This window comes from Schistocerca americana, chromosome 3, assembly GCF_021461395.2.
Source record: "Schistocerca americana isolate TAMUIC-IGC-003095 chromosome 3, iqSchAmer2.1, whole genome shotgun sequence".
Classification (NCBI taxonomy): domain Eukaryota; kingdom Metazoa; phylum Arthropoda; class Insecta; order Orthoptera; family Acrididae; genus Schistocerca; species Schistocerca americana.
The window spans coordinates 594,500,216-594,526,682 of record NC_060121.1 but is presented as its reverse complement, the minus strand read 5'-3'; the positions used below and the strand labels follow the sequence as shown (position 1 = coordinate 594,526,682).

At 41.3% G+C, this 26,467-nt stretch overlaps 1 protein-coding gene across 3 annotated transcripts in view; it reads right to left on the bottom strand.

The window, feature by feature from the left end:
• Window positions 1–26,467, bottom strand: part of LOC124605130 (protein phosphatase PP2A 55 kDa regulatory subunit) — an 82,158-nt gene that overhangs the window by 35,099 nt on the left and 20,592 nt on the right. Inside the window, exons 1-4 of one of the 3 annotated variants that reach the window (XM_047136612.1) lie at window positions 5,044–5,324; window positions 4,876–4,941; window positions 4,526–4,623; window positions 2,783–2,948 (exon numbers count right to left, since the gene is read on the bottom strand). In XM_047136612.1, the coding sequence (XP_046992568.1) occupies window positions 2,783–2,948; window positions 4,526–4,623; window positions 4,876–4,941; window positions 5,044–5,068 (355 nt within the window). In that variant the 5' untranslated portion in view covers window positions 5,069–5,324. Of the gene's footprint in view, window positions 1–2,782; window positions 2,949–4,525; window positions 4,624–4,875; window positions 4,942–5,043; window positions 5,325–26,467 lie in introns of those variants that run through there. The other 2 variants (XM_047136613.1, XM_047136611.1) reach the window with 2 other exon arrangements.

Here is a 26,467-nt window from a genome sequence, read left to right as displayed (position 1 = left end):
CAGTCCATAAAAAGCAAACAAAATTATAAAAATATCAAAGCAACAAAATAAATATTGCTTTTGTTCTCTTCTATTTGTTTGCATCTGCATGCCACATTAATATGTAGTGGTCTAAGACCAAACTGTCTCAAAATCTGCCAGAAAATCCATAGAAATTTCTGTCACATGTGAACTATACCAGCAGTGAGAGAGAAACAATACCTTCACTGTCCAACATAAATGGTAATGTCACTGATGACAGCATCACTGAAGCAGAGTAAACACAGTTTTCTGAAATTCCTTCCTCGATAAAGACTAAGTGAATGTTACAAAATTCAAACCAAGGACAGTAGTCAACATGGCTAACTTAAAAGTGGCTATCCTCCAGGTAGTGAAGCAGCCTAATCATTTAATAAAGCCAAGTCTTCTGGCCCAGATTGTACACCAATTAGTTTTCTTTCAGTGTGTGCTGATATACACAATCATACAACAGCTTACTAGACGAAAGATCTATATCTAAAGACTGGAAAGTTGCACAGGTCACACCAATACCCAAAAAAGGAATACGCGTAATCCACTGAATTACACATCCGTATCACGCTCATTTGCAGTAGGATTTTGGAACATATATTACTTATTAGCATTATGAATTATTTTGAAGAAAAACTACAGACAAATAGTCAGAGCAGGTTCGGAAAATATTGTTCATGTGAAACAACTAACTCTTTGTTCACATGAAGTAATTAATGCTATCAACAGGAGATCTCAAATGGTTCAAATGCCTCTGAGCACTATGGGACTTAAAATCTGATGTCATCAGTGCCCTAGAACTTATTACTACTTAAACCTAACTAACCTAAGGACATCACACACATCCATGCCCGAGGCATGATTCGAACCTGCAACCGTAGCAGTCGCACGATTCCAGACTGTAGTGCCTAGAATCGCTCGGCCACTCCGGCCAGCAGGAGATCTCAAACTGATCCATATTTACCAAAGTCTTGATACCATTCCTCACAAGCAACTTTTAATAAAATTGCATGCCTATGGAGTGTGTTCCAGGTTGGAAGGCTGGTTTCGTGATTTCCTACTTGAAAGGTCACACTCTGTAGTAACTGTTTTGAAGTCCTAGATTAAAACAAAAATGGTATCTGGCATTCCCAAAGAAGTGTTACAGCCCCCCTGCTGTTCCTAATCTATATAAATGATTTAGTAGATAATTTTACCAACCTTCTTAGACTGTTTGCAGATGATACTGACTTATCTGTTGAAGTCATCAGAAGATAAAAATAAACTGCAAAATGATACACACAATATACCTGTATGGGATGAAAACAACTGATTCTAAATAACAAAAATTGTGAGATCATGCACATGGATATTAAAAGGAATCTTAAATTTCAGTTACACAATAAATCACACAAATCTAAAGGCTGTTTATCAGCTAAATAGTTAAAGATTAGAATTAACTTGGATTGGAATAAGCACATAGATAATATTGTGAGGAAGGCAAACAAAGACTGTTTTATTGGCAAAACTCTTTGAAGATGCAACACATCTACTGAGGAGACTACCTACATGACACTTGCCTGTTCTATTCTGGAATACTGCTGCTCCGTGTGCAATTTGCATAAAATAGGATTGACAGAAGACTGTGAAAAAGCTCAGAAAAGTCTAAGTCCTTTTATATTATTGTAAAACGGGAGGGTGTGACATGGATACGGCAAAGAGGTGGGGTGGCAATCATTAAAACTGTAGTGTTTTTGCAATATGACGAGATCTTTTCACAAAATTTCGATCACCAATGTTCTCCCCCAATGCAGAAATATTTAGCCGCTGTCCACTTACAGCAAGAGAAATACGTGCTCACAAGTAAATCTTTAAGTGATCATTTTTACCACATGCTGCTCATGAGTGGAACAGTAGAGGAATAGTCTGTAGATGGTTCGATGAATCCTCTTCCAGGCACTTAAGTGAGAGTGGCACGCACGCGCGTTATTGACACATTTAAAGTTACTAACTGCAGCAATCACATACACTTATCACTAGAAAAGGAAACTGTGAAATACAGTGAGGTACAACAAAGTAACACTGCAGCCAACAATGGCTTACTCACACAGTACTGGCAGCTAGCTAATGTTGGTCAAAGCCAAATACAAATTACCACCGGACAAAGCCACCTGACTTTTACCAAGTTCTACCAATTGTGAGTTTGAGAGCAGTCTGCCAACCAATTGTGAACAGTAAACCAAGAAGTTAATATTTCTCTTCTTCCTATGCCAACTACCAAAATCCAAAAACTTTGAATACTTTCTGTTTTCACTCCATCTCACACGAATACAATAGTAATAGTTGCATTCACATTCACACCCACACCCAAATACAGACCATGCACCTTTCAGCTTATATTCTATTATATAAACAAACTATTTGAAGTAAAAGTAATTGGTACACTGATACCTATGTTTAATTAAGCACTACACCAACCAAATTATTATATACAAAAAATAATGGCTGTATTGAGAAATTACTAGATAAACAACACCAAAAAGAAAAAAAATAATTTTGCTAGCTCATATTTTGAACATCAATGAACAAATTTACACATGCTGTAAATATGATCACAACCTATTGTACTGTAAAATATTGAACTATTTGCTGCCTTAGAGCTAAGCGATTATTTAAATCTACAATCATTGTACAATCACAGACATTCAACCAGATTTGTCAAATACTTAATTTCGAGAGCCAACAAAAATTAAATCTAATTTGACAACAAAATAAGAGGTATTGTCTGGACTACCGTTAGTGGAGAGAAGAAAATGGGCTTGATTCCTCCTTTTCAACCACCTAATTTTATTAATTTTCTCTTCAATTTCCAAACTCTTGAGGTAGTCGAACTCAGGTTCATGACTATGAAATGTGCTGTACACTTTGTACTCCCCACGTCTTGGAATGCAGTTTTTACTCTGAAATACGAGTAAATAATGAAGCTGAAAGCTATGTGAACACAACTTAAAACCAAATAAAGTTAAATGGACAATGAAAACATTTGTCACATTTCACAATACCATGACTTCATCCAAAACTCACCACAAATTAGTAATACACAGAGATAATTGCTATTTGAGTTTATGATACAATAATACACTTGTTGATGAGTATTTTTCAAATATAATGATACCGTATACATAGCCTACTGGCCTAATTTTTCACAATACAGTGAGATTGTCTACAGAGCAGCACAGCTTCTTTGAATTCATCTGTAAGTAATGATTTGGAATATGAAATGTGTCAAATATGGCATAAACATGGATCTCTGGCTATAATATTCATGAATTTGCTACCACAACCTGTATCTTATTTCCACAGTGAATGGCCTAACTAAACCTTTTAACCTAAGACAAACTTCACACTATGTTACACAAGTCTGTCACCACCACCACCACCACCACCACCTCCTACAGCAACACCACCAAACTCTACCCTATGATGAAGATATGCAACTTAGTGTTGGCAAAATAGCTCCCAGATGAACAGCTGGGTGTCAGAGCCAAGCAGGCACCAATGCTGAAGTTAAATCACAATAAAAGCCCCTTGTTGTTCACATATTTTAATAATTACAGTTATCCATGAATGAAAAATTTATATAAATATAGTCACATTGATACGTCGTATCAGTTTACTTCGTCTTCTGGTTGTGTTAAGAGTGGGCCACTGCAGGTAAGATAAAAAAAAACTTACATTATTTTGCACTTTACACTTAAAATTTCTGTCATTATGCAAGTCAACAGTGAACTGGTTTCTTTTCTGTCACAGTAACAGCAGCATTCAGAGGGTGTGACAAAAATTATGGACTGACCTGATATAGCGTACAAACAATGCTCACTGACCAGATTTTGGCAAAATGTGAAAGACTGTGAGAGCAACTTGCCCAATCAAATGGTGAAATCCATCATAAAAAAATTACAAAAACCAATTCCATCTAGTGACCAATGACGCCTGTTTTAGCTATGGTCAGATATTTAACAACACTTATTCTTACTCTACTGAACAAGTTCATTTGACCAACAATATTTGAACAAAACACACACACACACACACGTGTCACACACACACACACACACACACACACACACACACACACACAAAATCACTGACAAGTAAACAAGAAGAATTGGCATCTAATTTCTCATTCTAAATTTTAGTACTGAATCCATTATACTATACACCATCAGGGGTTTATATTCATCTGTAGCGAACAAAAGTTCGCAATATGCCCAGTTTCGTTATTACAGAGTTAAGGTATCTTATATAATGGCAACTAGGCCTAAATACGATTATTCTGAGCAGTTATGTTTTAGGTCAAAGTACTACAGAAAATGGTTAATACTTTATAAATTCACCAAATCTGTCTAACGACTATACCGACAGCAAATTAATTAGTCTCAAAAGTTTTGCTTTAGGATTCACTCAAAGTCTACGCACTACATTACACACGTACGAAAAATTACTTTTTTCCCAAATGCAGAAAACAACTACTTACGATAGGATCCCTCTGAAATATGACTACTCGTCCTCCTTTATCCCCTGTCGCTAAGAGATCACCATCGTGGTTAAATTCGACACAGGAGATGATATCAGCTGTAACATAAAAAGTTCACACAAATGAGATTCGCAAGGTGGAAAAACGATTTATTTTACTAAACGTATTTAACTGGTACTACGAAGATTACTGGTACTGTCTGCTACCCCTTACCGCAACTATTGGGACTAGTTGTTGCTACAACATTACAGTTACAACTACATATCTACAGTGGTTTTCATTCTCTCTGTTCTCCGAAGCAACTGTTACATGAATGTATAACACAATAAATAGCCTGACATGAAACTTACCGTCTGTTACATCCTCTTCCAGCGTCCCTTTCACCTGAGAGAAGCACCATTGTACCTCCCCATTACCTAAAAGAACAGATACAATCCCTTATAACAACGCTCCTCAAAATACCATACGCACAAAAGCACAAAAACAAGATCTTTGTTAGTTATCGAAAGTGAGGTTACCGAGATTTAAATTCCTAACCGTCATGTTTCCAGAGAGCAATTAGGTCGCCGTATTTATCCCACATAAACAAGTTGCTTACCGGCCATAGCAGACACCGGGGAGAATTTCGGAAGATTACTGCAGTCTGTGAGATATTTAAAAATTTATTTTCACTGGGTTTCTTTAAAAGGAGGAGCGATAAAAAAGGATTTGTCACATTTCAACATAAAATTGTCACTAGCAATGGCGGTATTCACGAGTGCATAACAACCAACATGACGTCACACGCCGAGCAAATATCAGGAAAACTTGACTATCGCATCGCGCCACAAGCACTTGGAGACTTACAGATCACGTGACTAAAGGTGTGGAAGCAGTATTATCTCTGCTTCTGCGCAATTCCAGAGGTACGCCAAGTAGCAACTGCAGAACAATTGTAGAGTTATCGACAGGTCGAGAGAGTCGCTGTATATAAAAATCGATTTTTTGCTCTCTGAATCGTCATAGCGTCAAAACACGTCAAGGTAAATAAAGACCTACCCTAAACTGTTTTTAATTTGTTTTGAATGACATTCATAAATTAATTACCGCTTTTCTTGACGCCGGTACATTTGCGATCGTACGTTCGTTGCAGCTATTAGAAGGAAAACTACGATTAAAATTGCGTAAAACAAGTTTTTCATCTGGGTGGAAAGTGGGGAAATTTCATAATTTTTATGTTGTCTGGAGTTTAAAGTGCGGCTGAAAGATTTCGTTTCCATCGCCAGTACATTCCTGCTGCCCTGATTCCTCTACCGATATTCTCGTCGTACACATGATGACATATAGAATAGCATCGAAAATTAGGTCAATATGATGCGAAAGCGGGAATGAACGTAGTTTTGGATACGTAAAAAACAGTTATCTTAAAGAAGTTAAGTACCTTTGGATTCCAAACAGGGACAGACTGCCACAGACGAATATAAGAACCGAAAAAATAAAGGTAGACAGAGACAAATTAAGACACAATCGATCCAGATATAAGGAAGGAATTGAATCATTCATTGAATGGGATAACATGAGGCGAAATATGGCGAAACAGGCTGAACTATGGGGAAAGGAAGAAAAGAAACGGAAGCACTGGTGGTGGAACAAGGAATGTGACGAAGCGGTAGAGACTCCCAGGAAAGCGTGGAGAGACGAGCAGCAAGAAGGACCCGGAAAAATGGGAAGTTTTCGTAGGAGCAAGAAAAGAAGCAGCCCTAACCATAAGATGCACCAGAAGACAGAAGATGAAGCAGGAACTGGGCGAGATTGAGACCAACTTCAGGAAGAACAACAGCAAACACGTTTTCGGGAAATTCCAAGAGAGTCTGATTGGATACTAGGGCAGAGAACCGTTTATAAGAGATAAGAAAGGGGAGTTGGCTGTTAGTGCGAAAGAGAACTGTAGGGTTTTTGCAGAGTACTTTCACGACCTGTTGACCTGGGGACTGATACAGAAGAGCGAGAGCCACGCCCTTCAAAGCTGAATTAATATTTATTGTGCTTTTGTAAGGCCTGCCCGCTGATAGTATCCTCTTTTTTCTTCCAGTTTCACAAGTAATGTGGAATCCAATTAACATTCTCAGTTTAGCAATAAGGAAATATGAAGAACGCGGTTCCCAGCCGAAATAACGTCAGTTGTGACAGTAATAGTTACGAAGAAAAATATCCACCAAGACTTAAAAAAAAAATAGTGCAACATCTTTCAGTGACAAAGAAAAGGCAGTGAAATATTGGTTAAACGAAGGAGGGATAAAACGCTTGAAGTTAAGTAGTGTGCAAAGGCGTTTTCGTTTCGGAAAATCGGAGCGTTAACTACACAAATGGAAGAATGAATTACATGAAGTAAGAAATATGCGCCAAACGGAAACCCGAAACCATCTGACTGAAAAACTGTTCGTAAGATCTAGAACTCCTCGTGCGAGAATGTGCACCATTACCGATGGAGAGCTGCGAAATGGGGCCCTCCGAATCGCATCTGACATGAACATTGCTAATTTTCAGGATTCATCGACCTGGCTATGCAGGTTCAAGAACCGTACAGAACAGGGAGTCGGAAAATTACCAAGTTTACGTCATGTAAACGCGTACGGCAGCTGCCAGTGATAAACATTGCTATACAGGGTGGTCCATTGATAGGGACCGGGTCAAATACTTCACGAAACAAGCATCAAACGAAAAAACTACAAAGAACGAAACTCGTCTAGCTTGAAGGGGGAAACCAGATGGCACTATGGTTGGCCCGTTAAGATGGCGCTGCCATAGGTCAAACGGATATCAACTGCGTTTTTTTTATAGGAACCCCCATTTTTTAATTACATATTCGTGTAGTACGCAAAGAAATATTAATGTTTTAGTTGGACCACTTTTTTCGCTTTGTGATAGATGGCGCTGTAATAGTCACAAACGTATAAGTACGTGGGAGCACGTAACATTCCGCCAGTACGGACGGTATTTGCTTCTTAATACATTACCCGTGTTATAATGGACCATTTACGATTTGCGGAAAAGGTCGATATCGTGTTGATGCATGGCTATTGCGATCAAAAAGCCCAACGGACATGTGCTATGTATGCTGCTCGGTATCCTCGACTACATCATCCAAGTGTCCGGACCGTTCGCCGAATAGTTACGTTAATTAAGGAAGCAGGAAGTGTTCAGCCACATGTGAAACGTCAACCACGACCTGCAACAAATGATGGTGCCCAAGTAGGTGTTTTAGCTGCTGTCGCGGCTAATCCGCACATCAGTAGCAGACAAATTGCGCGAGAATCGGGAATCTCAAAAACTTCGGTGTTGAGAATGCTACATCAACATCAATTGCACCCGTACCATATTTCTATGCACCAGGAATTGCATGGCGACGACTTTGAACGTCGTGTACGGTTCTGCCACTGGGCACATGAGAAATTATGGGACGATGACAGATTTTTTGCACGCGTTCTATTTAGCGACAAAGCGTCACTCACCAACAGCGGTAACGTAAATCGGCATAATATGCACTACTGGGCAACGGAAAATCCACGATGGCTGCGACAAGTGGAACATCAGCGACCTTGGCGGATTAATGTATGGTGCGGCATTATGGGAGGAAGGATAATTGGCCCCCATTTTATCGATGGCAATCTAAATGGTGCAAAGTATGCTGATTTCCTACGTAATGTTCTACCGATTTTACTACAAGATGTTTCATTGCATGACAGAATGGCGATGCACTTCCAACATGATGGGTGTCCGGCACATAGAACGACTGTGCTCGAAGCGGTATTGAATAGCATATTTCATGACAGGTGGATTGGTAGTCGAAGCACCTTACCGTGGTCCGCACGTTCACCTGACCTGACGTCCCCGGATTTCTTTCTGTGAGGAAAGTTGAAGGATATTTGCTATCGTGATCCACCGACAACGCCTGACAACGCGCGTCAGCGCATTGTCAATGCATGTGCGAACATTACGGAAGGCGAACTACTCGCTGTTGAGAGGAATGTCGTTACACGTACTGCCAAATGCATAGAGGTTGACGGACATCATTTTGAACATTTATTGCATTAATGTGGTATTTACAGGTAATCACGCTGTAACAGCATGCGTTCTCAGAAATGATAAGTTCACAAAGGTACATGTATCAAATTGGAACAACCGAAATAAAATGTTCAAACGTACCTACGATCTGCATTTTAATTTAAAAAACCTACCTGTTACCAGCTGTTCTTCTAAAATTGTGAGCCATATGTTTGTGACTATTACAGCGCCATCCGCCACAAAGTGAAAAAAGTAGTCCAACTAAAACATTCATATTTCTTTACGTACTACACGAATATGTAATAAAAATGGGGGTTCCTATTTTTAAAAAACGCAGTTTTTGACCAATGGCAGCGCCATCTAGCGGGCCAACCATAGAGCCTTCTGGTTTCCCCCTTCAAGCTAGACAAGTTTCGTTCTTTGTAGTTTTTTCGTTTGACTCTTATTTCGTGAGATGTTTGGCCCGGTCACGATCAATGGACCACCCTGTATAGAAATTCAAAGCTGACGTGTAGACTACACTTGCTGTTATCTCCGCAACTGCTGTTCATAACGCTGATCAGTCAGGTTTCGTGAAAGAACTGCGCGCACATAGCACTTTATCATTTCGGGGTGAAAAGAAGACGGAGTCGGTTGCCCAATCAATTAATGCAATGACACATTCAGGTATAATAATGCCAGTGATAAGTATGAGTCGTTTACTGTTTCCGCCGCCGTATATCTGTCTTAAAGAACAGCAATGCAAATTAGGCCAAAAAAATTAAAAAATGGACTGTTTAGTTGCAAAAATCTTGTAACCGACGTACCAAAATCTGGAAAAATGAGAAAGAATAATTTTCAGCATTTAGTTCGAAACTTATTCCTACGAGCTGCAAAAACTAATTCATTGCTTTTGTTGGATTCATGGTCAGGACATAACGACGCCTCTGTTTTTATGGGAGGACGACGAAAAATCTGTAGCTGTAATGTGGATTCCACCTGGAATTACTAGTCCGATTCAACCTTTCGATAAAGAATTTTTTCGCTAGTGGAAAGCATTTTTCAGTACAATATCAGACAACATAATTTCCGATACCCCTCTCTCATTTCAGGTTAATCAGCGGAACAGTATTCTTAAGTTCCACTCATTTGTGCATTACCATTACCCGGTAGCCTCTTGCAGGTCTTTCCACTGGACGCAACTGGAGCTGCTTATGTGTCCCTAACATTCCCCAGTTACCTAATTGGGAAATGGAGACCTGCAGTTTAACGTGGAATACGAACCACATGTCTTTAGTGCCCACTCCGACATCTGTGAGATGTGAATGCTCGGTTAAAAATCACAGTGAAAAAGTTGTCGTCTGAACTGGATTTGACCCCACACTCTCTGGATCACGAAGCGCGCGCTTTGCGACTAGGCCATTTTTGTTTTACGAAAACAAAACAAACAAAAAATTAGACCTTACACGCGTGTCACCTCTTGAGATGATGCTCGATGTCGGCAATTAGTGTTCTGTTTATAAAAAATGGTTCAAATGGCTCTGAGCACAATGGGACTACACATCTGAGGTCATCAGTCCCCCAGACTTAGAACTATTTAAACCCAACCAACCTAAAGACAGCACACACATCCATGCCCGAGGCAGGATTCGAACCTGCGACCGTAGCAGCAGCGCGGTTCCGGACTAAAGCGCCTAGAACCGCTCGGCCACAACGGCGGGCTTCTGTTCATAAATTTCCCGCAATGGTAATTAGAAGCCAGGGGAAAATGGCAGTTGACATACAAGGAAAATTTTGGACCAGTGCTAAGGAGAGATGGAGAGGCAATTCCGTGTAAAGTGCACGATCTCCAAGCCTGTCACGCTTTCAAACTAATTGAGACACTTAAATTCTTCCTTCCCTGCGCGATTCTGCATACTGTGTCAAGAACAGTGGGCTCGCCATGCAAAATAATCCTCACAGAATAGCAAAGGTTGGCACTGTGGCTCTAACAAGATAAGAGTTGTATCCTGTATGCCGAATATTACCTCCAAAAACTAAAACCTAGTGACACAGCGTTCATAGACAATGTTCACGACCTCGTGTTCTCTTCCGTTCCCACTAGTATAAGCGTTTCTGCACATATACAAGCGAATGGTAGTGAAGTTTCTGCAAATGCTCACTCGCACTTCTTCGCTTCCATTCACTCCATTGTACACCAGGCTTCAGGTGCTTAAAATTGGTGTCTGTGAAGTCCGGATAACTCCGCTACGCGGCGCTGCGTGAGTGATTCGCCGAGTGTCGTGCTAGGCGGGCAAGGCTGTACAAACCGCTGTTCTAAGTTGTTCTTCGCGCGGCAAAAATGTGTCAATTCAACATTTTTTACAAAATTCTTACAGTGCCTCTTAATAGCTAAAATTTTGGCAGTGCATTTCTGTCATTGTCTTCTTCCCGTGTAAAAAATTTCAGGGTAGGTTTCGATGTGTCTTATTGGACCATGTAAGTCATTCTCATAATCATGACAAATGAGCGCTGGAGGCAGATGCAGGAATCCAGGGCAAGGTCGTAGTGGAATAGATTTGCGAACATGTCCCTCCGACCTGTTATGAAGAGTCGAGTGCACCATGTTTATGACTGTGAGGGTTGTCTCTACACCGTAGTATTGTGTTTATTGTGATATGAATGAACGACATGGATCCAAGAGGGGAGGGGTGGCTATCATCGGGGTTGTAACCCGCCCCACCCCCATACCTCTCCCTGCAAGAACATTTTACTGAAACGTTTATATTTTACATAATTTCCAAATTTCCAAGACTCTCAGCTAACATTCGGACATTTCCAGGGGCAGATGTGGACTCTGACCACAATTTCTTGATTATGAACATTAGAACTGAAGAAACTGCAAAAAGGTAGGAACTTAAGAAAATGGGACCTGGCAAAACTGACAGAACGAGAGGTTGTAGGGGGTTTCAGAGAGAGCATTGAGGAACGACTGACAAGAACATGGGAAAGAAATACAATAGAAGAAGAATGGGTAGCTTTGAGAGATGAAATAGTGAAGGCAGCAGAGGACCAAGTAGGTGAAAAGATAACGGCTAGTAGAAATCCTTCGGTAACAAAAGAGATATTGAATTTACTTGATGAAAGGAGAAAATATAAAAATTCAGAAAATGAAGCAGGCAAAAAGAAATACAAAAGTCTTAAAAATAAGATCAAAAGGAAGTGCAAAATGGCTCAGCAGGAATGTCTAGAGGACAAATCCAAGAATGTAGAAGCATATGTCACTAGGGGTAAGATAGATACTCCCTACACTAGGGGTGAGATAGACTCTGCCTACAGGAAAATTAAAGAGACCTTTGGAAAAAAAAGAGAACCACCTGAATGAATTAGAGATAAGATAGGTACTCCTACAGGAAAATTAAAGTGACCTTTGAAAAAAAAAAGAGAGCAACCTACATGAATAGCAAGAGCCCAGTTGGAAAACCAAACCTGAGCAAAGAAGGGACAGTAAAAAGGTGGAAGGAGTATGTAGACGGTCTATACAAGGGCGATGCACTTGAGGGCAATACTGACATGGAAGAGGACGTAGATGAAGATAAAATGGGAGATATGATACTGCGTGAAAAATTTGACAGAGCACTGAAAGACCTAAGTCGAAACAAGGCCCTGGGAGCAGACAACGTTCCATTAGAACTACTGATAGCCTTGGGTGAGCCAGCCATGACAAAACTTCTCCATTTGGTGAGCAAGATGTATGAGACAGGCAAAATGCCCACAGACTTCAAGAAGAATATAATAATTCCTATCCCAAAGAAAGCAGGTGGTGAAAGGTGTGAAAATTACCGAACTCTCAGTTTAATAAGTCACGTTCGCAGAATACTAACGCGAATTTTTTACAGACAAGTGGAAAAACTGGTAGAAGCCGACCTCGGGGAATATCAGTTAGGATTCTGTACGCGAGGCAATACTGGCCCTAAGACTTATCTTAGAAGACAGGTTAAGAAAAGGCAAACATACGTTTCTAGCATTTGTAGACTTAGATAAAGCTTTCGACAATCTTGACTGGAATATTCTCTTTCCAATTCTGAAGGTGGCAGGGGTAAAATACAGGGAGTAAAAGGCTATTTACAATTTGTATAGAAAGCAAAGGGCAGTTGTAAGAGTCGAGGGGTATGAAAGGAAAGCTGTGATTTTGGCAAGCAGTAAAGGAAAGAAAAGAAAAATTTGGAGTACGAATTAAAATCCATAGGGAAGAAATAAAAACTTTGGGGTTTGCCGACGACACCGCAATTATGTCAGGACCTAGAAGAGCAGCTGAACGGAATGGACAGTGTCTTGAAAGGATGATATAAGACGAACATCAACAAAAGCAAAACGAAGACACTGGAATGTAGTGATGCTCAGGAATTAGATCAGGAAATAAGACACTTAAAGTAGTAGATGAGTTTTGCTATCTGGGAAGCAAAATAACTGATGATGGTCGAAGTAGAGGGGAGATAAAATGTAAACTGGTAATGGCAAGGAAAGCGTTCCTGAAGAAGAGAAATTTGTTAACATCGAGTATAGATTTCAGTATCAGAGTCCTTTCTGAAAGTATTAGCATGGAGAGTAGCTATGTATGGAAGTGAAACATGGACGATAAATAGTTTAGACAAGAAGAGAATAGAAGTTTTAGAAACGTTGTGCTACAGAAGAATGCTGAAGATTAGATGGGTAGATTAGATGAGGATGTACTGAACAGAATTGGGGAGAAGAGGAATTTGTGGCACAACTCGACTAGAAGAAGGGATCGATTGGTAGGACACTTTATGAGGCACCAAGGGATCACCTGTATAGTATTGGGCGGAAGAATGGAGGGTAATAGTCGTAAAGGGAGACCGAGAGATGAATACACTAAGCAGATTCTGCAGGCTGTAGGTTGCAGTAGTACTCGGAGACTGAAACTACTGCAATACATAGCCACAAAACAATGCACACTTGTGCCAGTTGAGGTGGTACAATGATTTTATTCATTTTCACAAATCAGTATAGGTGAATCCTGGTGTCGTTTCTCCAACAAGGCCACGATCAATTTTCTGCTCCACTGATGTTCTATTGAGCCAGAGCTATGTCTGTAATGTCCGCGACGTCGACTGGAGGACAAACCACAACCTTCCTTTCATCGTCCTCCTCCTTTCTACCCTTTTCTCAGTAGAACGTGTCAGGTATTTATCTTTCCCTTATGGATGACTGTTATGAGAGCGTGTGTTTGCGATATTGTGTTCTGGTTGAATTAGAAGTCACGTCTTGATGGGTAACGTTAGGGTGTCGGCATCACATGCGATTGTCTCCTAAAAACACGAGCTTCTAATTGAAAGGTTATTAAATTGAAATGGTTACCGATGTGTCCTTGACGATTCGTGGAAATGGCACTGCTATTCTGACAATAACCGCGTCGCGCCCGAGTGGTGGGAGCCGACGCGCCACTGAGCCCACTGCAGCTGCAGGAACCCACGTTGCAGTATGCAGGTAAACAATCAATGCGTAGCAAAACCACGGCACAGTTTAGCAGAATATTGAATTTCTTCTTCACAGCTTGCGCTTTGTAATTCATTAATAATTTGTCAAGTTTTTAAGTTTTTGCAAGTCTTCCTGTTTTCGTAAATTCCTTAGCATGATCAGCTTACACAATAGAGCAGTGGTTCCTAACATGGATGTAATTACCCCGTAGTGTTTTGAAACTGTATAAATTTAAAGTATTATTACTACACTCCTGGAAATTGAAATAAGAACACCGTGAATCCATTGTCCCAGGAAGGGGAAGCTTTATTGACACATTCCTGGGGTCAGATACATCACATGATCACACTGACAGAACCACAGGCACATAGACACAGGCAACAGAGCATGCACAATGTCGGCACTAGTACAGTGTATATCCACCTCTCGCAGAAATGCAGGCTGCTATTCTCCCATGGAGACGATCGTAGAGATGCTGGATGTAGTTCTGTGGAACGGCTTGCCATGCCATTTCCACCTGGCGCCTCAGTTGGACCAGCGTTCGTGCTGGACGTGCAGACCGCGTGAGACGACGCTTCATCCAGTCCCAAACATGCTCAATGGGGGACAGATCCGGAGATCTTGCTGGCCAGGGTAGTTGACTTACACCTTCTAGAGCACGTTGGGTGGCACGGGATACATGCGGACGTGCATTGTCCTGTTGGAACAGCAAGTTCCCTTGCCGGTCTAGGAATGGTAGAACGATGGGTTCGATGACGGTTTGGATGTACCGTGCACTATTCAGTGTCCCCTCGACGATCACCAGTGGTGTACGGCCAGTGTAGGAGATCGCTCCCCACACCATGATGCCGGGTGTTGGCCCTGTGTGCCTCGGTCGTATGCAGTCCTGATTGTGGCGCTCACCTGCACGGCGCCAAACACGCATACGACCATCATTGGCACCAAGGCAGAAGCGACTCTCATCGCTGAAGACGACACGTCTCCATTCGTCCCTCCATTCACGCCTGTCGCGACACCACTGGAGGCGGGCTGCACGATGTTGGGGGGTGAGCGGAAGACGGCCTAACGGTGTGCGGGACCGTAGCCCAGCTTCATGGAGACGGTTGCGAATGGTCCTCGCCGATACCCCAGGAGCAACAGTGTCCCTAATTTGCTGGGAAGTGGCGGTGCGGTCCCCTACGGCACTGCGTAGGATCCTACGGTCTTGGCGTGCATCCGTGCGTCGCTGCGGTCCGGTCCCAGGTCGACGGGCACGTGCACCTTCCGCCGACCACTGGCGACAACATCGATGTACTGTGGAGACCTCACGCTCCACGTGTTGAGCAATTCGGCGGTACGTCCACCCGGCCTCCCGCATGCCCACTATACGCCCTCGCTCAAAGTCCGTCAACTGCACATACGGTTCACGTCCACGCTGTCGCGGCATGCTACCAGTGTTAAAGACTGCGATGGAGCTCCGTATGCCACGGCAAACTGGCTGACACTGACGGCGGCGGTGCACAAATGCTGCGCAGCTAGCGCCATTCGACGGCCAACACCGCGGTTCCTGGTGTGTCCGCTGTGCCGTGCGTGTGATCATTGCTTGTACAGCCCTCTCGCAGTGTCCGGAGCAAGTATGGTGGGTCTGACACACCGGTGTCAATGTGTTCTTTTTTCCATTTCCAGGAGTTTATTATCACTACTTTATAAGACTGTAATACTGACTAAATTAATTACCAGCAATTACTTTTTCCGCAAATACAACCAATAATGACTGACACAATGTGGTGCAGGTTACAGCTTGTGAAACGACTGCATGAACCTATTCCTCACATAGTCCAACCACCACATGTATAATTTGTGCGCTCTAGTGTTCATCTATGATAGTAAAACTGAGACATACTGGCCAGATAGAACATCAAAATTTAAAAAAAATATTTTTTTTCAAAAAATGTTCATTTTGTAGCCCACATCTTTCTGAAGAGTTTGATATATAAAACATACATGTTCGAGGATATGTAAGACGTTATTTGGTCTTAGGTGTGCCAAAGTGCAGTGCCACGCCTCTTCACACAGTATTCTTCCATCGCACGTCACTGTTTCCCATTCTGTGGAATTCAAACGTGTATATTTTGCAATGGAAGCCATCAAACCTATATTCGGGACAGCGGGAATTACAAATGTCCTGTGGTGTCTCTCCTGTTCCCCGTCGGCTGGTTCGACACCCTAACCCCCTTTAAAAAAAAACTCACCATTGATACTGGGTGGGATTATTTGTGACCAGGAGAATAAGAAGCCTTATTAACTTATAACTTTCTCTTTTGCGTGTTATTAAATTAAATATAGTAAACACGAAAGTAGTAAAGATAAGAGACAAGAAAAACAGTACACATTTCTTCAATCCTTTGATCCCAACTTTTTTCCTCTCTAATCTTGTTACAGCTTTACACGGCGTGCTTCCCTTTCTGCGAAAGAATCTATTACCTCATCAAAGTTCGTCAAAAGTTTTGCTACATGAAAAATCAAGATGTCGTTATCTAATACTGAAAAGCTGTTAATTCGACCACCCAAGACTTGATTACGTCTATCTTGTCACTGTCTGCTAGATACAACGAAATAGGCCTCACTAATATTGCAGCTATTGTAACACACGCCAAATACGCGAGACTGTTTTGGCACAATTGGTCATTTTTATCTACCTCATTTACATAAATAACTCGACAGAATACAATTCACGAAGACCAATACCAAATGCCTAATAGGCCTACTACAAGAAACATGTTTTATGTTAGGAAATAGTTTCACATTTCATTTATATGCTCCTGTTTCTCAAGCATGAGATTGAAAAGTAGTGGTAGTGCGAAATTTTTATATAAATTTGAAGTAGTCATGTACTTGTACATAATTAGCGTGATGTCCTCTTTTCTTCTCCTTCCTCGTTCTAACAATCAATCTTGTCATCACTAATTCTGTAACTATTCCTGCCATTGTCAAAATTTAAATTACAGTAATCCTGCCAGAACCACCGATTCAGTTATCCCGCGTTTATTCTCCGGTTAGGCGTTATTGTGTATTCGTACAATGCGTTTTCCGCACTATTACGAGAACAGAGCTAAAGCCGATGTTTAAGATGGCTGTACAACTGGCCCTAATTAGTATAGCATTCTGGCAAAAGATTTCTGTCAAAATTTCATTTTTTTGGATACAGTGAGAAGATAATATGTAATCTTTGCAAACTGTCATTCCTGTTAGTCGTTTATTTCCACACTGGTAGTATGAATCTAGGAGTTCCGCTAAAAACTACAACAAAGCTTATCACTGGAACACGCAATCAGCCGCATAAACAAACAGCAGCGACTGGCATTCACGCATTCCGATTTATTCGACTCAGCTCGTATACCTCCGTCCCCTTTTGATTTTGGAAAGGGTTTTTTTTTTTTTTTTTTTTTTTTTTTTTTTTTTTTTTTTTTTTTTTTAGATGCGACGAGGATTCCCCTGACAGAGACGTCACGTACACTATGCTCGCATTCAAAAATCAACTTATGATTCGTTCAGAAATCAACTTCGAATGTGTTGAAAAACCAACAGGGATGCGTTTCAAAATCATATGACATGAACAATCGAATGACCAACGAGCCATGAATGCTAGGCGCTTCGTGAAACAAGGTTTCCTTCTTCAAGAATATGAATGTGGCACGAACTGACCTCTCGATTATGTCCCATAAATCATCGCTGGGATTCAGTCGGTCGATCAGGGTTGCCAAATCATTCACTCGAATCACCCATAATGCTCTTCAAACCTATTGCGAACAGTTGTGGCCCAGTGACATGGCGCGTTGTCACCCATACATATTCTATCGCTGTTTGGTAACATAAGCCCACGAATGGCTACAATCGTCTCCAAGTAGCGTAACATAACCTTTTCCAGTGAATGATCTGTTCAGTTGCGTTAAAGGCCCCAGGTCATTTCATGTATACACAGTCCACAACATTATGGAGAGGCTAACGGAACAACTACATAAAAAATTGAAGAAAGACGTATTTTTCCGCTTACGATTGTAAAGGTTTTTGTTCTGCTTTTACAATTTCGGCGTTACTCCATTATGAAGTCTAAGTATCCGATGCCGTCTCATGTTGCAGGTACAAGGTGATTCCGTGATGATGTTACAAACCTCCAGGGACGATGGAGAAGGGTAAATGTATCAATCTGAGGGTAGAGACTCTGGTCCGGGAACTATATAATCGAAAGTTATAAGCGTCAATCGTTCTGATACCTCTCACAGTGGAATATATATGCCAGAACTATTGTTGCTAAAATTGTAGGTAGGCAACTCAGAAGCGGTAGTTGGGCCAAAAAGAGAGCGTTTGTTCAATCTTCTATACCGTTAAACACGTATTCCTATTGCAAGCTCTTTGGTTTCCATGTTTTTGGAAGTTGTGGTATGGACTAAACCAAGAAAAAAAGTCCAGTAAATATGGGACGAAAATGCATATCTTAAGAGCTAATGGCACATGCTCAGCAGAAGAGGCGTGTTTCGCAGAAGCGAAGATGAGCGAGTGTTCAGCCGCGCGGGATTAGCAGAGCGGTCTCAGGCGCTGCAGTCATGGACTGTGCGGCTGGTCCCGGCGGAGGTTCGAGTCCTCCCTCGGGCATGGGTGTGTGTGTTTGTCCTTAGGATGATTTAGATTAAGTAGTGTGTAAGCTTCGGGACTGAGGACCTTAGCAGTTACGTCCCATAAGATTTCACACAACGAGTGTTCATAGATTTAAGATATGTATTTTAGAGCCCATGTCTATAGGCTTTTTTTCTTGTTCTTGTCCATACTACCATCTCTGAAAGTTGCCTGTCTACAATATCAGCAACAACAGTACCAGTATATGTATTCCACTTTCCTAGATATCAGAACGATTTTTCGCTTCTAATTTTCGACTAGATCGTTTCGGAACCGCGGTCCCTTACCTCACAATGATACATTTACCATTCTCCATCATCCCTGAAAGTTTGTAACATCATCACGGAATCGCTATGTATTTGTGACAAGACATGGCTTCGAATGTTTACATTTCACAATGGGGTTACGCTGGAATTCCAATAATAGAACAAAAACTTTTGAAGCAGTAAGCTAAAAATTACATCCTTTAGACAGTTCTCAATGTTGTTGATTCGTCAGTCTCAACTGCTAGTAATTTTGTGTCACTGGTTGCGATGTTATGTCTGTGTACGATTTGCAGTTGCACACAAGCATAACTTCAAAATCATCAATATAACAATGTATTATTCATTCCTTTATATTTTGTGTACATATTGAATTACTCAAGGTTAAATGGATTTTCTAGCAGCTGACTGAACACATACTTTTTGTGTTGTTAGTCCGAAACGTCTACTTTAAGGCATCCAATGTTGCCTTTACCACATCTGTCTCGATCATCCAAAGCAGTGAGTGATTGCTGTATTTATTAAGTCGACGGACAGATGGTGTTCTTGCAGCACAGGCGTAAGTCCTGTCGACAACTAGGTAATTTGAGATAGAGCACAAACTGGGGTTGGGGAAAAGATTTGGAGGGAGGACGGCAGTGTACTTTTCGAAATGAACAGTCCTAGCATTGTATTTGGCAATTCGAATAAACCAAGAAAAAGCTAGATATCGATTGGCTAGATGGCTACAGTTTGTAGCACTACATTAGGAAAGTGGAACTCATTTCCTCCAAGTTTCAGTCAATGTATGTGAGGAGCTACTTCCCCCATCAGATTCTCACAACGTCCTCCAATACCGGCCAAGTGTGCTGACTGTACTCGCCCAGCGCCCTCTTCTGAGTGTCGTGGCATAGTGGTAAGGCACTGTCATATCCAACTTTTCGGCAAGAACATTTGCGTAGGAGAGATCTCCCAATGATAAGGACTTTCCGAGTGTTGTTTACAGAGAATAGGTGACTACTGAAAGACAGTGTTATGTACCTACGAGATGCTATCCAAAATTTTCGGGACTGGTGCTGCCACCTGTTGAAAACCTTATCTTTAGACTAATGGTCACCATCACCCTCGAACTAGTTCCCATCCGCATGTACACACAGCGCTTCTGCCACTGGTCAAACGTTTCCGCAAGTCCTGTTCTTTGAGGGTGTTTATCACCGCCAGCGATGCTTCTAGAATCCTCTACGGAGTGTCGAACCGACGGCCTTTCAGCTTGAGTTTCAGTTTTGGGAATAGAGTGACGTTGCAAGGCGCCAAATCTGGCAAGTATGGTGGGTGGCGTACAACTGCCATGTTGTTTTTTCCAAAAAGGTCCTGGTGAGCAAGGACATGTGACAGGGCGCGATGTCGTGATGCAGCAGCGAGTTCGCTTGACGCCAAAGTTCGGGCCGTCGTCGCCACACGTTTTCACGGAGCCGTCGCAAAACGTCACAGTACTATGCGGAATTCACTGTTCGGCTGGGTGGGACGAATTCTTTGTGCACAATTCCCTTGGTATCAAAGAAAACGATGATCATGCTCTTCACTTTGCTCTTCACCTGTCTCGCTTTTTTGGATCTTGGAGAGCCTGGGCTCTTCCACTGGGACGATTGTTGCTTTGTCTCTGGGTCACAACCGTAAATCCAGCTCTTGTCGCCAGTGATAACCCATGACATGAAAGTTGGATCATCAGATGCGGTCTGACGAAGGTCCGTGCACACTTCTCATTGCTGTGCCTTCTGACCGGCAGTCAAGATCCTTGGCACAAATTTTGCGGCGACACAATGCATGCCCAATTCATCAGTCAACATTCGTTGGCATGTCCCATAAACAATGGGACGTCGATCCGCACAAACCAGTTGTTGAAATTTGGCAACAACGTCTGGCGTTGTGCGGTTAACGGACCTTCAAGTGTGAGCATCATCTTCGACGTCTGTACGGCCGGCCATGAACCGAGCATGCCACTCAAACACACGCGTATGTCTCATGATCTGTCCCCCAAACACTCGTTGAATCATTGCAAGGGTCTCCGTAGCACTTCTCCCGAGATTCGCACAGAATTTGATACACACGCGCTGTTCTGTTCGTGGATACATCGTAAAATCGCCACATACTAAACACAGTGTATTACAGGCATCACTGTGAACACGCAACAAGTCCTCCCAGCTGAACGCCACTCCGCACACTGACTCATTAGATATGAAGCTCTCACCACCTAGCGGTGCAAAGATCTACTGCTCCTACTTTCCAGGTGGCAGGACCAGTTCCGAAAATTTTGGATTCCACCTCTTATGTCTCTTTGAAGGGTAGTGCAGCATTCAATAAAAGTAATAATGCGTAACTGATTCCCTGAAATCCCCTCGTAATTGCTTGTAAAGTAGTGCATTATAGTACTGAACAGAAAACAGTCTTCCAATTCGCTTCGAACATCACCTAAACACATCTGTACCTCGTTTTCAAGGAACTCTGTGGAGGAAAACTCATCTTAGAACCAAACTGATCGACTGCGAGATGGACTGTACACAGCTGTCAATGCAATTACTCTCATCACTGCCAAATGTGTTGCCATCAGCAGCACTCAGGTGCGGATTCTGATGAACACAGGAGGGTGGGGGAAGGGTCATCAGCCCTTCCTCTTCCAAACAAAAATAGTAAATGCATTTATATTTTCATACAGGTCAGTTTCCGAATTTTTCAGCTAATTTTCGAAAAATAAAATAGCTCAAAAATGAAGAGAATCGAAATTCGTAAGAAATCCCTGCCTTGTTTAACACAAGATACTTTTCAGTTCCTCACCCACATGGATGGGCTTGTGTCCTGATCATCTGCAGAGAACATTACAGCCAGGTTAAGGTGCGCACCGACAGTCTGACCGTACCTGGTGCCAACAACAAATCCGAGTAAGGCCTGTGTTACACAATTTTTTTTTTTACAAAGATCTTAGATCAAAGCCCTGTGGTCAAATTCTTTACAATGTACTAGGGAAGCTTTTATCAAACATATCTTTGATTAAAGTTCGCCATTGTATGCTTGACTCGCTTCTAACCTACAAAATGACATCGAAGTTTACTTGCCATGTGACTACCACCAAGTAGATGTCTAAGTATGGAGGATACGAAGTTCTTCACAACACCAAGCCCATTGATTACCACGACCGGTTCGACTCTCATAAAGAAATAGCTGTAGCCATTAGCTGCCTTCTAAAAGGGTTCACCGTAGATGAGGAAAAAACTGAATAGACTTCAGACTCAGTACTTCTTAAACGAATTACGTACTGCTTCACATGTTTCTGGAACAACACATGGAATGGTATGTACACTGTGAAATGCCATTACTATGTTTTAAGCTCAAATAACTTTCGCCTGTTGCTAAAAGTCGTAAGTAACCATGAAATGATCGTTATCACAAATCGCATTTCTTAAGTGACTACCTTGTTTGCAAGTATGAGGAGCTGCTTTCATAACGGCAAACAAATATTTGTTCGTCCATTCTCAAATAATTTCCGTAGCTCTTTATGTCCTCGCACATAGCTCACGTAGCAAATTCTGATGGACACTTCGAGCTTTTATTCTCGCTATCCAACTTCTCACCCACAATCGTTTCCCTTTTTCTTTCATTTCAAACAAGGCTCTCGCCGTTAACATTACATTAAATCGTCTTCGATTCCATAGGGAATCGTTGTGTAAATCGACCGTAGACTATGATAAGTAAGGATAGGAACACAGCAATCAACTGTAGTCCCATTGATCTTCTGCTGTTCTTGCATATCCAGATTTCAGATAACCTGCCGTCTTCAGTGCTAAGGTACAAGGAAATTACATATCAGCATTGATTTGCACTAATTAAAACACCACATTGTATTAAGTCGGCATTTCTCAATATATTTTCAAGTGATATGCAAATATACTTGCTGATTTTATTTATTAAAAAAGGGGTTTTAAACTACCATATTGGACTGAAACTGGGTTAGTTATTTTGTATCATATAGGGTGTCCACAAAGTCTGGATACATAGACAATTCTAAGAAATTCTAATAAATATTCTATATTCTTTAAATATTAATAAATTTAAATAAATAATAAAATAAATTCTAAAAATCCTAATACATTTTGTTTCTTTCAGATTGAATGATGGTTCTGACTAAAGAAGAACGTGTGGAGTTGGTGCTCTTAAGTGGAACAGAAGGCGGAAGGATGGTCGTATCTCAAAAATGCGGAAGAATTTAACCTTCGATACCCTCATCATCAACCTATTTGTTTTAATGCAGGCGGGAAATAATTACCATGGACAGTGTGTTGGACAAACCCTGTTTCCAACGACCAAAGACTTCAGACGAAACGAAAGAGGCTGTCTTGGCCAAGGTTTATGCTAGCCAAAGAAATCGCTTCGTCGGAGATCCACAGAGTTTGGTGTTCCAAGATCAACCATCCACAAAATACTGCAGAGGAGAGGTTTCATCCATACAAGTTACTGATATTGCATCACTCACATGAAGATGAGCCCAACAGATACATGTAGATGTGTGAATTGTTTGCAGCTAAAATCTTCGATACTGATCTCAAGGCTGTCCACATTGGATGAGTCCATCCAAACGCTAAAAGGTGATGGTGTAGCGTGGTTTGTGGAAAGGTCATTATAGGATGAATATGTAACGAATGAGACTTATCTGAAAATGCTGAGAGACAAATTTATGCTTCAGATTGGGTGTTTGGGTGACGGACTTCCGGTCTGGTTTCAGCAGTATGGGGCCCCTGCTCATTTTGCTGCAGCTGTTAGAGATTGGTTGCGTGACAATTTTCCTCCTTGGATTGGGAAAAGAGGTCATATGGAGCGGTTCCCTCGTTCACCAGACCCTTCTCTTCTTGATTTGTTTGTTTGGAGTAGGCGGGAAGAGAAAGTTTACTCGATGAAGATTACAGATTTAAACCATCTGACAGAACGCATTACCAGTCTGTGTGCTAAAATCGACAGCAATTCAAACCTATCCTATTGAGTTCACCTCAATCTTGCAAAGTGCATCAAATTACGCACTAAAAAGCACGGATGTCATGTTGATAATATTATTTACTAACACCAAAATGACTAAAATGTGCTTTATTATTATTTATTAGAGTTCCCTATGTACCCAGACTTTATGGCACCCTGTAGAGGGCGTTACTTACACTACATGACGCAAACTGAGACTGCTGTAAGTGTAAACAACAACCTCAGTTTATTTCTGCTTCTAGAGTAACAAAGTAATATGGTGAAGTATACTGCTGCGAGTTCGTTGTATTGTTAACTCACTCAATTAGTATGTCGACTCTAATCAGATCCGATTCTATAATTTACTTGTATTTTAGCACTGAAGATGGCAATTCATAGCTGAAATCTGGATATGCAAGGACAATGAAAACCCGATGAGACTGTGACTGATTGCAGTGTTGCTGTTCTTCCTTATTACATTAAGTGCTGCTGCAAGTACGATTAACTGTTAGCATTCATTCTCGAACAACCATAACGAGAAATTTGACGATGCCCATCGTGCACACATTGGTGTCATCGTTGGCGCCAATGACGGCTAATATTTGTGGGTCATTGCCTACACATTCGCACTAACGTTCGGCTGAATTCGTTCAGAACCAACATAAAAGTGTCTGACACACAGATCGCTGCCGGTGCATTTGCGGTTTGCGATTGAATAATTATCTTTTTTTTCGCTGGAAAACACTGAAAGGAAAACATGTAAAAGACAATGGTGGGCTTTAACGCTCCATACATTCCGAAATCAGTACATTTTAAATAAAGTGTACATCATCAGTTGCAATAATTAAAATTCCGTCAACTTGTCTAGTGATTTTATTTGTAAATACTGTTGCAAGTATGAAGGACGTCAATTATTATGCCATTGATGTATGAACCCTCAGGACAATTTGAAGACATTTGTCGTACAGTCAATCCAGGTAATTTTTAACCGGTCAGAGTATTTTTGTACCATCCACTACTTTTGTTTAAAATGGCTGCTGTTCCACCTGCTTGCATTATTTTGTACTAAAAGTAAAAGTTTTACCTCTGGGATTTTTAATTCGTGTTTCAATTGTCTTTCCATATTCCTGTAAGTTCTTAAGACTTGTGATTATTCTTTAATTGCGTTTGATGTGTAGAGTGCTCCTGAGTGGTGACGTAAATTGAACATTGCCACGTCGATACATATATCCTGATATTTCAAAGTAAACCTGTAACACCGAATTAAGACTGTTTATTTTACTTCTGACACCAGCTTTCATTTTGGCGTGGTCTGAAGTCACCCAAAGCATTAGGTACATTTAAGTTTTACTCTAATAGAGCATAATTAGAATACGTTTTCACTTTGCCAAGCACTCAGTAAATACAGATCTAAAGTGTTACAATGTCTGAGGTCATGTGTGATTTATTTTGTGTCGAGTGCTTCCAGAAAGTTGAAAAACGTGGTACAAAGTTGCCCCAGTTCGCTGTTTATCAACAACAGATTTTGATATGGTTGTACAAATGATTGAACTCAAAATAAAAGACGATAAGTTGACATTAAAGATTCCTTTTCTAAAAAAAATTCGCCTATGATGTAATCCTTACAGTACATCCTTTTGCTGGAGGTATTGCCTTGCATCCGCAGTGGCATTGCAATTTTCATGGTTCCTCGTATCAGGATTCCATAAGGTATTTCTTGTTGTCAAAATTCAAAATATTCAAGAACTTGCATGTTATTCCAGTGTTCTTGGGAAATTGTGATTTCAAAAACCACAATGGACGAGCAACAAACAAACTGAACAAGCGACAAATAAACTCGGGTATCGATATGACAACAGCAAAATAAATAAATAAATAAATAAAAATAAAAAATAAAAAATAACGTTGCCGCCAATGTGTGGTTGACGTTTGTTTGGATATAGGCCTCCAACGCCCTTTGATATTTGGTCGAAAAACCGACAAGCAGTAGAATCATACCAACGTTGGCCCCAATGTTGGTCCCAATTCTATTTCATCGATTCACCCACTGAACGAACACTGTTGGCGCCAAAGTTGTCCCCAATTTATGGACCTCTCCGTAGAAGTCCAGTGAAGTAGTCTGGTCAAAGAAGTTTGACAAATCTTTGACAGCTTTGATCGAAGAACTTCCGACAGTCTAGTATGAGCCTTACGCCGAAACTGAAAGGGAGAGAAACCCAAGCTACAGAGAAAATAATTACAGAAAGACGAACTTCCGGAAAATAGGCGGAAATAACTGGAAAAAAACAGCATTCCCCTCATTTACACTCAGAAGTAATCTAGCATCTACACTAATAAACAAATGCCTTAAAAGACAGCCCCTGTGACTATCACAGATAGGTTCCACCAAGTCCCAGCAGCGTCAGCACCGACACTAGACCATTAACATACAACCACGAGCCGCAGATCACGGGGGTAATCACACACATCCCTGCCCGAGGCAGGATTCGAACCTGCGACCGTAGCGGTCACGCGGTTCCAGACTGAAGCGCCTAGAACCGCTCGG